The sequence below is a fragment of the Ictalurus punctatus genome, chromosome 22 (genome assembly GCF_001660625.3).
Source record: "Ictalurus punctatus breed USDA103 chromosome 22, Coco_2.0, whole genome shotgun sequence".
Classification (NCBI taxonomy): domain Eukaryota; kingdom Metazoa; phylum Chordata; class Actinopteri; order Siluriformes; family Ictaluridae; genus Ictalurus; species Ictalurus punctatus.
In genome coordinates this window covers 12245502-12261580 of record NC_030437.2, presented here as the reverse complement: position 1 = coordinate 12261580, position 16079 = coordinate 12245502, and the positions used below count along the sequence as shown (strand labels likewise).

The following is a 16079-nucleotide window of genomic DNA, read 5'->3' as shown; positions in this document are numbered from 1 at the left end:
ATAATGTGTGTAGCTCATTAATCCTGTTTTTAAGTGAAGTATTTTGTACTTTCCTGTTTGTCTGGTTTTACTCACCCGGTCTGTCAGGTCAGGGTTGGCGTGAATACTGCAAAGATATTGAACCACGTCTACGTTGCCATATCGAGCGGCCACGTGCAGAGCCGTCTCCCCTGACTGCAGCACAAAGCAAAAGCAAACTGTAATATTCATAACATGCAGACTGGAAAGGTAACGGTTTAATATGAGCATGAGCGGATGCGGCTCAGTGAGCTGTCTGAGAAACCCATGACGAGAAAACTCAATCATTAAATCTGCATAATTATAATACTTGATATGACTCATGAAGGCCTTAATTGCAGCTTTAAAGTAACTACAATTATAATATTTATTTTTAATGGGTAATTTGATTTAAAACACTTCGATCATATATTTTTGAATGTGTTCATGTTTTTTATGCAAAGGGTTACAAGACTGCGTGCACTATTTCATCATATTGCAAAATCTCATTATAGCTTTACTCAGTTAATTCTAATCGTTCTAGAATACACTATTTGAAACCAAGACAAATCCATTTCATTTGAGAAATCCTATTATGAAACAGATTTCTACCGAAATATTGCTTAATTTCTTTCATCAGCTGCTGTAAATTGTAACAAAATACTTGGAACAGTAATGTGTCATGTTATGTCTTAATCTTAAACACTTGAAGCTGATTCCATTATTATGATCCTCTATATCCATGTTTCTTAAAGTGGCATCTGTGAAGCATAGCCAGGGGGGGTATGATTTAAAAAAATAAAACTCAGTTACAGCAACTGCGTTTTCATGGACAGCAGTAAGCTAATTATTGACCTTATTCTGAATAAGACAATATTGTGAATAAGGTGTTTACACGAGTTGCTTTTAGAATACTCCTTTCATGTTCCCGCTTTACATGTTATAGAACATAGATGGATTAACAGCACACGTCATTACGTCACCGCGCCACGCCGTCCAACGTTCCCTCCAGAATTTCATGCATCAACATACAGTTTGTCTTTGTTATGGCACCGTATACAGTTTTGGGTGTTTTTATTTTTAATTTGACCAGTTAATTATTTGTCATGCTGTACGTGCAAATAGAAGACTGCCTGAAGCTTTGGGCTGCGTCCAAATACGTACTTACCTACTATATAGTAGCCGAAACACATGTATTTCGCCTACTATATACATGTATTTCTCCTACTATATAATAGGTAAGTACACGGTTTCAGAAGCAACCGTGCTCTCCTGTTTGCCGTAAAACGGTTGAGCACTGCCGTGTGTGAACGTGTCCTGTCACAAAACGCGGTGAAAACACTCACACGATGTTAGCGTGATTAAGGTGTGTACATGTCTGTAACGCAGCTCAATAATGCGACTAAAACAGGAATACTCCATGTCTTAATTCGATTTGTGTTTACTTCGAGTATGACTTTAATCGGATTAAGGTAATAAAAAAATTGTGGTTTACATAGTAGTTTCTTAATCAGAGTATTGTCTTAATCGGGTTAATATTGGATTATTGTTGTCCATGTAATCGTACTGACTGTTATTATATCAAGTATTGAGTTCATATAATTATTAGCCAATTCATTCCAATCCTTAATTACTCAAAAACAAGTAGGCTTATAAATAACGTACACACGAATCTAATGAAAATGTGTTCTGAGAGTAGACCTCTCAGGAACAGAAAGCTATATGGTACCAATAAATAGTCACACTATTATTGATCACATTTACAGTAAATAACATGTCTAATATCAGAACAGCAAGATTATGTTCATAAAATAAATCTGTGTTGAGGGGCCCAAGGATTATCTATGGTTTTTTCTTCTTCTTTCTCCCCCAGTTTAGGAGTCCCTGGGTGCAATAGGTTAAAGAGGCCCTACTTTATGTATTATCATTTGACTGACTTCACCTTAACATCATCGTTGACTCTCCTTTACTAATTTCCTACTTTACTAATCTAGCGCATTGATCATTTATTGTGGATTTAGACTACTGGACCCTTTTAACTTAACATCAGTCAGCGCAAGTCAAACACTGATAGCTTTAAAACTAACTTGTGCGAAATACCTCAAAGGTAAACTCCATGCATGATGGTTCATTTACAGTCTAACTTGCACATAAATTTCACGCTTTCATTTTTTTTTGTCATGTAAACGTGACTAAAGCCTGAACAGCATTTAGCTTAACGCAGGCTTGCAATTTCAATCTCTGATAAAGTACCACGCACTGAAAAGCGTGACTCTTTGTTGTGCTTTAGAAACTCGACAGCACTTCATGCTGCAATTTGGTATGCCTGAGCGTGCTCTTGAGTCTAGAGAGGTGCTTTTGTAAACAGAGCAACGATTATTTTATAGAGCGAGCAGCTCTCAGCCTGGCGAGTGACCATGGAAACTGCGAAAAGTCCAAAGAGACCACAGAAACTGCGAAAAGGGAAAGTGGGAAAAGGTGAAAATGTGTCACATATGGAAGGATGGGGAATTAAAAATCTCAGATGTAGCCTCTGCCAGAAGACTATTTCTGATGGCAATGTATGTGTGCGTATGTATTAGAGAGAGAGAGAGGGAGAGGGAGAGAGAGAGAGAGAGCGAGAGAGAGAGAGACAGACCTTATCTTGGTTGTCCAGAGGGCACTTCTTTTCATGGAGGAATTTCAAGGTCTCCACATGGCCGTGTCGAGCTGCATAGTAGATAGCGTTGGCTCCAGACTGCGAGACAGCAAAACCAGGCTATTTTGGCTGCATTTAAAAGCCCTTCACTTTTTATTTGAACAGAAACCGGTTTTTTAAAGCCTCTTCAAACTGTTTAACACCAAATGGCTGTTCTTAATAAGCATTTACCAGTGATGGTGTCCAGCAATATACTAAACAGTACTTCCATAATTACAATTTAATCAGAAATTTCATTACAGATGAAAGATAATCGGTAGTATTGTCAGATTGTCAGATGGCATAATACTCTTCAATAACAGTTTAACCAAGACTTGTGTTGCAGAGTGTAGTTTGTACAATGTTTAAAGACATGGTGTTTGTGACAAGCAGCGAAATGACGATTTCCATACACTATTATTCAAGCAGTACTGAAACGGTGTAACAAAACATGCTGTTTTGCTCTTCTGATTTACTGTACTTGCATTTTAACTGCTTATTACCACACTGATGGCACCACAGCTGCAACCACAGGCCAATTAACAAAATTCCTGCTCTCTTTGCAGCTTGTAAAAGAAACGAAGCAGAACTTACCACTAGTGTACGAATACAAATACTAGTGCACAAAAAGCTAGCTATATGCAATTATGATCTCTCTAGCAAATTCTTTTATTTTTATTTGCAACTTGCTAACTGTCCTATCACAGCTACCAACCAGGAAGGGTGAAGGCTTCCAAGTGCTTCCTCGGAGACATGTGAAGCCAGTCACTGCAGCTTTCTCAAGGAAAGTGTTATCTACCCTCTTCCACATACCTGAGCTCATAAACGCACATAATCAGCTAGTGATGCACTGACTGGCAGTGAAGAGAGTAATGCCATCCCTCCAGTCGAGAAAGCATGGCTAATTTTGCTCTCCTGGACTTCCGGCCACTGAAAGCTGTACCATCACTGCGATTTCCTGACGATAGGGTGAATATTGGGAATGTGTGTACTAGTGCAACACTATAGTCCTTGCCAATTCAAACTGCGAAGAAGAAAACTAACTAACTAAAGAAACAAGAATCTTTCAATTATTCATTCTTTCTTTCGAAAACAAAAGTAAGTTTAACATAGAAGTGAGTCATACACACCTTGTCAAAGGTTTGGATCTCCGCTCCTTTTCTTATCAAGACGTCTATGATCTGGATGTTCCCACAACCTGCTGCGATCAGGAGTGGAGGCGTTCCATGCTGAAGCACACACAGATGCACACAGACACACATGGAGACGGAGAGAAACAGTATGGCTTAATTAAGCTCACACAGAGTTCCAGCAGTTCCTCATAGCAGGGCAGGTATTACAAACATGTCTCTAATTAATCAGAGTCAGTCTTAGAACTTTGCTCAAATGAGCTTTAATTATTCTGCCGTGTTTGCATTGCCGTTTTAATTGTGGAAAGCAGACTTTCTGCTGAACTCGGCTAAAATGCGGGTACTTAAATGCTCTCGCTGACGCCCACGATTACAGCTGTGACTGGAGGTGATTCTTTGGCATGCATAAATGCATGAGCTGTGGGAATGCTCTTTAGAGTGCACACACACACCGGACAGCTCCAAGCAAGGCAATCAACAGCAAACCCCGCTTCTCACTCTGGTGGATAGATTAGTTTTTCCTCGCTGCCTCTTATCTCTTTCTTTCTCCTTAAAGACAATCACTTCTGCAGCATCTCAACCAGAGAAGGCATTTTGTTGAAATTTTAAGCAGCATACTGTACATGTGACAGATAAATTGATCATTTACATCAAACAGAACATTGGGAAAACCAGGACTACTGAGAGTGCGGAAATAACTAAACCTTTGCAAATGTTTATTTAGCTTTATGAGTCATCATGAAGAGCACATGCAGGTGTCATGGAGCGATATGAAAACTATCCTTGAGTAAAGTGTTACCAGCCTGTGCCATGTAGAAGAGCCATAAACACACCTGTAAATGTGAAAGAAAAACAAGCCACTTACATTAACAAACGCTAATGCTCTAACTGCATGGTAATGGCAAAAAAAAGTTGTTTTACCTGATGTTAACTATTGTTTTCTTGACAATGGACTCTTGTAAACAACTGAAATTGTGTTTCGCAAAATCAAGAAATGCCGTCTATATAAGCTACATTAACCACTTCTAACCATGTTTCTAATCCTCTTTGTGACCGGCAAAAATTCATTAAGTCACTGGCCAATGATTTGGTTAGAAGACGTGGTGTTTGCACATAAAAGACGATCTGAGTCTAGCTTTGCGAGGCATCTTTATTTTCTTTCTGTATGTTAAACTGTGGGGGCACGGTGGCTTAGTGGTTACCACCTTAGCCTTGCACTTCCGGGGTCTGGGGGCCTGAATCTCACCTCCACCCTGTGTGCATGCAGTATGCATGTTCTTCCCGTGCTTCGGGGGTTGTCTCTGGGTATTGCGGTTTCCTCCCTCAGACCGGAGACAAGACTGATTGGCATTTCCGAATTGTTCGTAGTGTGTGAATGTGTGTGCGATTATGACTTGTGATGGTAGCTCAGTGGACTACTGATCAGAAGGTCATGAGTTCAAATCCCAGCACTGCCCTTGAGCAAGGTCCTTAACCCTCAACTCCTCAGATGTATAAATAAGATAAATGTGAGTCGCTCTGGATAAGGGTGTCTGCCAAATGCCATAAATGTAAATGTGTCCCCCGCCTTGTGCCCCGAGGTCCCTGGGATCTACAGTTTTGTGCATGTTGTCTAGTAGATGCGTTTTGTAACAGCTTTTAACTGTGCGTTAGTTTGCTCTGTTTTGTCAGTGTTTCCACAAACTTGTATGTTCCTGAGCCATGAACACAAATTAATTCATTATAGATCGCTTTACCATTAACCACACTGCACTTTAGGCAATGTGTGTAGTGAAGCAGGCTGCTATGGATATGATATGAGCTGAGACAAAAAAATCTGCTTGGTATTTATCTATTTATATGTCCAAACTTGATAAAGGCTAATAACTACAATCTGCTAACATTTACATGAACAGTGTTTGACTGTTTAGACAAAAATGACAACAACAAATTCAATAGGCTAATGCAGGTTTGAAAAAATATATAGATTAAAAAATAAATAATAAAAAAAAAATTTCTTCACTATAGAACAAGCAGACATTTTTTCAAAGTTAAATCAGCACCCACATGTTCTGCATCCCTGACCTTAACACACTCATTGCCAAGACGTGATTAATCAGATAATGATTAACACAGAGTTACAATACAACTCTATTCAAACCTCCTCATGCTTTACAATTACAACCCAGTCAAGAATGCACTGAAAACTAAACTGGGCAGGCCGAGTTCAAGAAGTGTTCTCATACGCAGACACGCTGAACATCAGCACTGCTTTGAAAAGACGCCCGTGAAAACTACCTGGTGACTCCAGCGTCATGACAAGTGTAAACGAGACGCTTATCAGCTGGTCAATCGAGCTCGCCTTGGCTGCTGTTCTAATTGGAATGAAGCCAAGCAGGTACTCCTGAACAGGATTCCAGAGAAATCTACTCGGTTTACTCATCTTCCTGCCGTATTTACGTGCTTTTTTATTGCTTCCTCTGTTCGGATCTCTCACCTTATTGGGATGGTTGATGTCGTAGCTTGTCAGAGAACCCAAGAGATGCTTCAGACCCGGCACATTGTCGTCGTTGATGGCGTGGATGATGGCCTTCATCACGAATGAGTCTTCTTCATCCTGTATAGGAAACAATGATCATGACTAGGAGTATATCCTATTGATATAACTAAAAAAACAAAACAAAAAAACCCAACAGGATGGGTCTCAACATGGAATGTTCACACTGACAATGAATACACATTTTCCAAAATATTTAACGGCTCAACGACTTACTTATGATTCTATACCTCCAATTCAAACACTTCACCATTATTTGCATGATACAGATTAGCGGATAGAAGATATTAAAAAACAGCTCAAGAACATTAAACAACAAAGTTTCCCAGAAATGACAGGATTTGCCATGTTTGAAAGGACTATTGGTGAGAAAACAATGCCAAATCTCTTTAAACAGGCACAGTTTTGCCCAAATCTTGTTTCGTGCTGTCGTGGAACAGTCAGGCTTCAAAACAAAAAGGAGTGTATTCTGCTAATCCTATTGAGTAATGCAGGGAGGGGTGGGGGGTTTCCTCTGATTTAGATTATGGTTACACTTTTATGTGCATTCACTACCTTTAAAAAAAGGCTGACAGGCTTGACGAGCAGGCCATAGAACGAGAAAATGAAGCAAAGTGAGCAAAAGAGTGTTTGTGTGCAGCCATGCAGACACTGCTACATTCCACAGCTTCGGAATGCGCGTGCACACACACACACACACGCACACACACACATATGCTTGCGCATACACACAAAAACACACACACACGATTATGGAGGTTTTAGTTGACCTGAATATTATTAATGCAATGCTTACAATCAAATGCTCAGACTCTTATGCTACCTTCAAGAGCAATCAGAATTATTGTAAATAAGAGTTTTCAGGTTCCCTATTTAGCTATAAAGTCAATAGAGCAGCCTCAGAAAAAGCTGAATTATTCCAATTTCCTAAGATGAGCGCAGTTGGAGACAAAGATGAGGCTTGACACCTCAGCCGTTATATAATGAGAGCAGGATTTGGCAACCCGAGATGACAGTGATGTCTTCTGCGTTTGAAATTAATGACTACAGTGAAGCATAATAAGCATGTAGCTTTCAGAAGCACCTATCATACACTGTACAGTGAGCATCCTGTCAAAACTTAACAAGAACTATTGATGACACATGCCCATTTCCTCTGCAAAAATCCATCAACCCACCCACCCACACAAACACGAGCTCATTTCCTGGATACACCTTTCTCAACAGAAGGATGATCAGAGATACAGGGGTAGAAAATACTTGAATAACTGTACTTTGTTTCTATAGTTAAGTATTATTTTAGCATATTTATAGTTTACTGAAATTGAATACATGCACTCAAAGTCTTCGTCTCTTATCCACTCAAGGACTGCAAACTATACATCAATCGAATGGGCTCAGTTTAGCATCTAATCATTTCAGTTTAGCATCTAATCATTTCAGTTTAGCATCTAATCATTTCAGTTTAGTATCTAATCAAGCTCATCAATGTAAAAAAAAAAAAAAAAAAAGAGACTATGAAGAATCATGCCAGTTGATCAACTGCTGGGATGCTACACAATGTAGTTAGTGCTACAGCTACCTGTGTGGGTTTGAATGCTGATAATCCACCAGACTGCAGTGTGAAACTTGAGAATGAGCGCCCTGGCCCTATCCCAATAAAATGTTTCAGCTTAGAGACCGACTGAAACAAAACGCAGCTTCTAACAGTTTCAGATATTAAATTTACTTTTCCCATGAAAACATGACATTAACAGACATTGTAAAGTAGGAACTTTTTTGACTTTCAGAAGATTTTTCACATTACATCTATACTTTCACTTAAGTATCATTTCTCAGTACTCCACCCCCAATCCTGTAGAGATAACTACAGATCAATAAAATTTATAATAATAATAACATTAATTATTATTATTATTAGTAGTAGTAGTAGTAGTAGTAGAAGAAGCAGATGTAGTAGCAGCAGTAAGGGTATCATTGGTAGCAGTAGTTGTAGCAAAAGTAGTAGTAGTATTGTAGTAGAAGTAGCAGTAGTAGTCGCAATGGTAGCAGTAGCAATAGCAGTAGCAACAATAGCAGTAGCAGCAATAGTAGTATTGATGGCAGCAGTAGTAGCAGCATTGATAGCAGCAGTAAGAGTAGCATTAGCATTGGTAGCAGCAGTAGCATTGGTAGCAGCAGTAGTAGCGGTAGGAGTAGCATTGGTAACAGTAGTGGCAGCATTGATAGCAGTAGTAACAGCAGCACTGGTAGCAGCAGTAGTAGCAGTAGGAGTAGCACTGGTAGCAGCAGTAGTAGCAGCAGTAGTAGCATTTGTAGCAGCAGTAGTAGCATTGGTAACAGCAGTAGTAGGAGTAGCATTGGTAGCAGCAGTAGGAGTAGCATTGGTAGCAGCAGTAATAGCAGTAGGAGTAGCATTGGTAGCAGCAGTAATAGCAGTAGGAGTAGCATCGGAAGCAGCAGTAGGAGTAGCATTGGTAACAGCAGTAGTAGCATTGGTAGCAGTAATATAAGCAGTAGCATTAGTAGCAGCAGTAGTAGCAACAGGAACAGCATTGGTAGCAGCATTGGTAGCAGCAGTAGTAGCAGTGGTAGCAGTAGTAGTAACAGCAGTAGTAGCAGTGGTAGCAGCAGTAGTAGCAGTGGTAGCAGTAGTAGTAACAGCAGTAGTAGCAGTGGTAGCAGTAGTAGTAGGAGTAGCATTGGTAGCAGCAGTAGTAGCATTGGTAACAGCAGTAGTAGCATTGGTAGCAGTAGGAGTAGCAGTAGGAGTAGCATTGGTAGCAGCAGTATTAGCAGTAGGAGTAGCATCGGTAGCAGCAGTAGGAGTAGCATCGGTAGCAGCAGTAGTAGCATTGGTAGCAGTAGTAGTAGCAATAAAAGTAGCATTGGTAGCAGCAGAAGTAGCAGTAGGAGTAGCATTGGTAGCAGCAGAAGTAGCAGTAGGAGTAACACTGGTAGCAGCAGTAGGAGTAGCATTGGTAGCAGCAGTAGGAGTAGCATCGGTAGCAGCAGCAGTAGGAGTAGCACTGGTAGTAGCAGTAGGAGTAGCATTGGTAGCAGCAGCAGTAGTAGCAGTAGGAGTAGCATTGGTAGTAGCAGTAGGAGTAGCAGCTCTAGTAGTATTAAAGCTATTTTGGACTATTCTAAAAAAAAAAAAAAGTAGTATTAAAAAAAGTATAAATATTTCCAGTGAAGCACTGAATAAAAGGCTTGTATCTAACCATCAAACAATTCTAATGACCATGTAATAGCTTACTAATTCCTAATTATAAACCAGAACCATGGGTTGTGTGTTAAGGAGCATGCTGTAACGTGTCTGCTTTTCACCACCATATCATCCGCCACACAAAAAGAAAGAAAATCACAAGCAGTGAAAGAGGCCATTATTCAGAACACCCAGCACTACATTCACCTGCAAACAGTGGGGTGGAAAAGGATGCGAGTATGTTAGTCTCAGTAAGACTTTTCTCAGTAAGGATCTTACCAGTGTGTCATCACTACGTGCCACGCTCATGTTGCTTCTGGACAGGAAGGAGCGGGAGAGCCGGTTACACAGCGAGATCAGACGCACTGATTGCTGCCAAAAGAGGCAAAAAGAAGCAGAGTTAAATCGATAGACAGATATAATAGATGCTCGTGCTTTGGATAACAATATAATCTCTGGTTGTGATGTGTCTCACAAAAGATGAAACCCAATTACGTGTGACTGCGTTAAATAAAAGAAGCTCCTCAGTTGGAAACACACCAATGATCTACACATGACCAGCTGATAATTCTGAGTCTTACTTTGCACTTGAGCGACCTGAACGAGTGGCAGGGCTTCTGACGAGGTTTACCTGCTTTACTTAATTTACCATTACATACCTTTATGTCAGCAAATCACTCAAGTTCCTAGAAATTCCTGTAAATCTTTCGAATGTGGCTTGAAACGCAATAATATTTACCTTCCATTTTCGCCGTGCTGCAAATTTCTTGAACTTCTCCATATTCACAGCTGACTCCTTGCGACTGAGTGCTTGTTGAGTGTCTTTTGGCTGAAGGAAGAAAACGTACGCATTTAATAAACTTGTTTTCATGGTGTCGTGACTACACTAACATCGTGCCACTGAAATATGGACGAACCTTGATCCACGGATGCTGCAGACTGTCCTGGATTGTCATTCTTTTTCTGTGGGAACAAAAAAAACAACAAAAAAAATATAGTCAGGTCTTTGGGTCTTTCTTTACAGGTGGTCTGTCTGACAAGCGACAACTGATCAGAAATCAATTATGCTTTAGAGCAGGGTTCATGACTGTGGCTGCACAATGCATTTACAGCATTTGGCAGATGCCCTTATCCAGAGTGACTTACATTTGTCTCATTTATATAACTGAGCAGTTGAGGGTTAAGGGCCTTGCTCCAGGGCCCAACAGTGGCAGCTTGGTGGTGCTGGGATTTGAACTTATGACCTTCTGGGAATAAGTCCAATATCTTAACCACAGCTACCACTACCGTACAAAACACTGTAGGGTTGTATAATGTACTGTTTGTTTGTCAGAAGGTATATTTTTAAACAGTATATCGTAATAGTCATTATCCTCTTCTAAGTAACTGTCTGAAGTAGCACCTCTTGTCTGAGGCCTCATCAAAAAGTCAGCATGTTGTTAGCTGACGTTTAGCTATTAGCTGTACTGTTCTTTTGAGATTATTTCAGTCTGGCTAGCGTCTTTATCATTTCTCAATATGTTTAATCACAAAGTCATTATGTGTTGAGCTAGCTGGAGTGTTAGGACAATTTTATACATCACTTTTTGCTTCATCTTGTCAGCACAAAATAGTATGCTTGTCAATATACCTATGTTTTGATTCTAAAAAGGTTGTACATGATCCATTCAGCCTAGTCAGTCTGTACAGGATTTCAGAGTTTTTTTTTTGTCTTTGTTGGTTATTTATTTATTTATTTATTTTAGATTTTTGCGGCCAAAAACGCCTGCTTTTTTTTGTGAGGAAAACTAGTTGAATTGGCGAAATTGCTGTTGCACAAAATTGTCTTTCGCACTCATGAAACGAGACCTTTTAGCTGTACTGAAGAGGGTTTTGGCTGAATGCACGTCGTGATGACATCACATGACACGTCTTGGCCCAAAATCTGCGTACAATCTGTGGTGATTTTGAAAAATTGCAAGCGCCTTGTAATACTGTGACGCTTTCTTGATTTTGCGTTACTTTCTGCGACCGCAAAATCTCAAAGTCCTGGAGGGACAGCCTAGTAAATGCTTGTGTGTGTAATATGTAGCAGGTGCTGGGATCTGAATCGTGTAGTGCATGCTATAGGTAGAGCACGGAGGTGTGTTGCACCACCATGAAGCGCAATTTGTTAACATATACATACCAAATAAGAGTTTTGTTTTGTAAACATCATTAGGTAGTTTTTTTTCTTTTTCGAACACGCTAGAAGTGATAGCCTACTGAGCCTAGCTTCTTGGCAGGCAACTATGGAAAAACAACCAACCATCCAACCAAACCAAAACAAACGAATAGCCCCAGTAATCATTTCGATATCGGCAATATCACAAAATGAGCATCTAAACAAGCCACGCTTAGTGTTTTGAGAGCTTTCTGACTCAGTTTCAGATCCCACGTTTTCTGTGGGTGTTTTGATAAAACTGTGGAACTGGCACTTTGTAGGATCATCAGTTTGTTGTAATATTGCAAGGCATACCATTATTGTTCTAACCCACATCAATCTTAATCAATCCTCAAAGCCTTACACTCCAAAAGAGACGCGTGATACATGAGCGTTAGAGCCATCCGTGGATTACAGAGCTAACTAACTGGATTATTACATATTTGACAGGGTTGCATACGTTCCCATTCTTTGAAGCAGCTGTCAATTCTTGAAGACAGACTGAAAGCATAAGTAAATTGTGCAAGCATTATGATTTTATGCTGCCCCTTCATATAATATATGTATATTCTCATTAGCCAAACACCGACTTGCTTATTATATGACCTAATATATCTGCCAGTCATCACAGAAACATGCAATTACCTCAGACAACTAAATCCTTCAGTATAATAAAGTTCACACAGCATGAATGGACACGTGACCTAACCGGTTTGGAATTCTCATCATTAGTAGATCTGGTACACATCATCTTATCTAGTATTTGCATACAAAGAACAGGGCCCTGAAACCTTTGTGCCTGTTTCCCCACCCCAGTCTAACACGCCTGGTTGAGCTCATCAGCTAATTATCAAGAGTTTACGATGTGTGGAAAAACACTACAGCGTAACATGATAGGCCACCTGAGAACTGGAATCAGTAAAGACTGATTCAGAAGATCTCCCATCATCCCATGAGATAATAAAACTCTAATGAAAACATCTAATGAACTTTAGGTGAACAGGTCATGGCACACAGACTGTTTACACCACTGAGCATATGATATTGTTCCAGAAACGATCACACATCAGCATTAAAGGATTCGCACGTGTTTCAGATGAAGCCACGTTTGTTTTGAGATCATGACAAGTTTTGGTTCGCACACAAAACACACAAGGTCTCAATAAGGACAACACGGTGTGAAGAGGAACCAAATAGGAGAAGTTTGGAAGTAGACGGACTGACCAAACAATCCAGTGAAGTGATGGAACAAAGAGCCACAACAGGAAATGCTATTGTCCTCCATTTCTACACATTCAACTGGTTCCTGTCTTTACATTGTCTTTACTGTTCCTCATTATATAGGTCAGAGTTGTTATGCATAGAGATTGCCACATGTAAGATTGTGTGTCCTGATATAGAAAACACATCTAGATATCTTAGCAAATCTTATACATGTCATCCCAAAATTTGGCAGCTCACTCAACAAGACACACACCTGTCTCTATCGATGTGCATTTTATAATTATCGTTTATTGTTTCATTTAGTTGACTGCACAACTCTGAGTCATCACGTGTATGAAAAGAGCTCTACTAATAAGGTTGATTATTAGATTATTTGAAGTTGGTCTTCTGTATTTTCTGGTCATTATTATTAGTGCACTGATCAGTAAATAAATGTTCTGGACCAATTAGTTCAACCCCAAAACTTTAAACATTTTGATATGGTAAACAAAATACACTCCATGCTAAACTCCATTCAGTCCCGAGTCTGACTCTCCAAAACAGAAACGAATCATTGGTTTCTATTTCTGAGATTACTCTGCAGAAGGCCTGGGCTCTTACTTCGGGTCTTTGATAAGGAGCCGTGTAATGAAGTCTTTGGCCAGACAGCTGGTGTTGCTGAAATACTCCTCATCGAATTCGTAGTCCACAGCAGACACGTTGGCCAGAGTCTCTTGCTTGTTCTCGCCCAGAAACGGAGAAGCGCCGCTTAATCTACCAGACAAAAATAAATAAATAAATCACCCGTGATTCAATGTTCATTCCAGATTTTCAAAAATACATCCATCAACAGGACAAGCAGTCATCCTTCATCCAATTAATGCTCATTCGAAGGACTGCTAAACACCACGTTGGAGAAAAGCACCGTTTTCCTGAGACTCAAAAAAGTATATAACGAGTGTGTTGGTGCGCTATCGTCATACCAAAATATAAGCAGAGAATTAGGAGGAAGGAAGGAGAAGCAAGCAGCTAATCTCAGGTCCACGTGGATCTTTCAGGAATCTGATATGGAGAGGAATTTAAAGCATGTGGGCAATTTAGCAGGGTGAGCCTTTCACATTACAGGCGTCTGAAAGATTCTGGATCTCTGCTGGTGCTAATTAAAGGGCTAACCTCGACAAATACTGGTAGGTCTTTAGTTCAAGTGAATGTCATTTTGGTGCCTTATGGCAAACTGTAAATGAATGGACACATTTTAATCACAGCTGTGCTGGAGAAAACAACCAATTAAAGTCAGTAAATTTAGGAGAGAATAAGTGCAATGAAAGAGAAAAGGTGTGGATGCAGACAGAGTTGGGAATGATACCAGCCTGATGTGTGGCTCTATTTTTAGCGGGTCACTGACAGCAGTGTGGGATGGGAGGAGAGAGCCTGAGAGACAGAGACAGAAATCTCCCCAATGTTTGAACTGTTCTGGATTTGAACTTCGCCTGGGTAGGCAGGAAAAGCAAGGATGGGGATGTCAGGTGAAACAGACCAAACAAAGGTTGAGAGAAACAAAAGGTGGCATGACAACAGGAATAGTAACGACAGAACAAAAAGAGCGAAGAGAAATAAAATGAGAAAACCCTGGTCACAGAGGGAATGTCCTTTGCTCAGAGAGCCTTATCAATGCTGTTTGCATTAGAGGAGGAGGGAGGTGCAGTTCCCACCACCACACTGGACGTTATCTCCAGCTGCATTCACTTTCCACTGTGTTCATTAAGACATCAGACACAGAAAACACACGAAAGGGATGCTGCACTTTATTTTATAGTATACTATTTTCATTACAAGCATTTCTGAATTCCACAAACAAATGAATCTACTGTTATCTATCAAAATACAGCAAAACATAATTACAAAGATCAAATTCCACAGTTAATATAATTCCCGATCTAACCTAATAGCTGGCCAGAACTGCAATAATTCTGGCTCTTTTTCATAAAGATGTAACACACGCTCACAAATGTGATACTCAATGCCCAGCGAAAAGAATAAAATGTAAGTGCATTTCATCATCACCATAATGAAATACTTACAATATATAAGTAATCACACCAACACTCCTGGAAAAAAAAAAGAGAGGACAAGATCTCATTAACTAATAGGATGATTAAGTATAAATAATCTGAGCTCATTTTGTTGTCGAGAGTTTTTTCTTACCACATGTCTGCCTCAAGGCCCAGCGGCTCGTAGTTTACCACTTCTGGAGCTGCAAAACAGAGAGATATTTTAAACCAAAATGTCTGAAACTTACAAAACACATGTCTGGAACACTCAATGGTGAAGGAGTTGGGGGGGGGGGGGGTTCTGTTATTCACACTGAAATATTAGAGCTGTGAAATGAGTCATTTGTTAAGAAAGTGGGGGAAATCTCAGTTTCTGATGTGTGAATGATAAAAACGGAGGCTCGGAGACATGGTGTCTATGAGTTGATTCTAAATAAAAAGGAAGTCTTGCTGTGAGCTTCATCATATTTAGGATAAGCTATTAAGTTCAGCGCCTGGAAACTTCTAACCAGAGTAATGAGTAGGGGGGGCTGAAACTTATGTATGCCTCACAACGTTAGCATACAGAAGATTCCCATGAAGATGATGTTTGTTTGTTTTTTAAATAGTTCACCTCTAATACCTGTATTGAGAAAAATAAACTAAAATATGTTGACATGGAATTCACTTATAATTGAAGTCTCAGGGCAGCTGGTGAAATTCTTCAAGAAATGTCATTTCATTTACAGACAGGACTTTTGTCAGAGCTGCGGGAATGAATCAAAACCTTCTGACCAATCATAATCAAGAATTTAGAAGTGCTGTGGTAAAGAGTGAAGGGAAATAAATAATTGGATGTTTCGTTTTTGTTACTTAATAAACTTCCAGTGCATATATTCACTTATGCTTATGAATATGTACTATTATTTCTAAGTCCAAAGTCAAAAGGCATTATGTATTTACATTACATTTACAGCATTTGGCAGACACCCTTATCCAGAGTGACTTACATTTATCTCATTTAAACATCTGAGCAGTTGAGAGTTAAGGGCCTTGCTCATGGGTGCAACAGTGGCTGCTTGCGGTGCTGGGATTAAAGCTCATGACCTTCCTATC

General features: G+C 39.8%; 1 protein-coding gene across 4 annotated transcripts in view; it reads right to left on the bottom strand.

Annotated features, from left to right (window-relative positions):
* Nucleotides 1–16079, bottom strand: part of dapk1 (death-associated protein kinase 1) — a 70522-nt gene that overhangs the window by 19708 nt on the left and 34735 nt on the right. For all 4 annotated transcript variants that reach the window (XM_017451791.3, XM_017451794.3, XM_047149897.2 and 1 more), the window contains 10 exons: nucleotides 15139–15187; nucleotides 15015–15041; nucleotides 13555–13707; nucleotides 10466–10511; nucleotides 10288–10377; nucleotides 9828–9920; nucleotides 6281–6400; nucleotides 3805–3903; nucleotides 2636–2734; nucleotides 76–174 (listed from right to left, as the gene is read on the bottom strand). In XM_017451791.3, the coding sequence (XP_017307280.1) occupies nucleotides 76–174; nucleotides 2636–2734; nucleotides 3805–3903; nucleotides 6281–6400; nucleotides 9828–9920; nucleotides 10288–10377; nucleotides 10466–10511; nucleotides 13555–13707; nucleotides 15015–15041; nucleotides 15139–15187 (875 nt within the window). The remainder of the gene's footprint in view (nucleotides 1–75; nucleotides 175–2635; nucleotides 2735–3804; nucleotides 3904–6280; nucleotides 6401–9827; nucleotides 9921–10287; nucleotides 10378–10465; nucleotides 10512–13554; nucleotides 13708–15014; nucleotides 15042–15138; nucleotides 15188–16079) is intronic.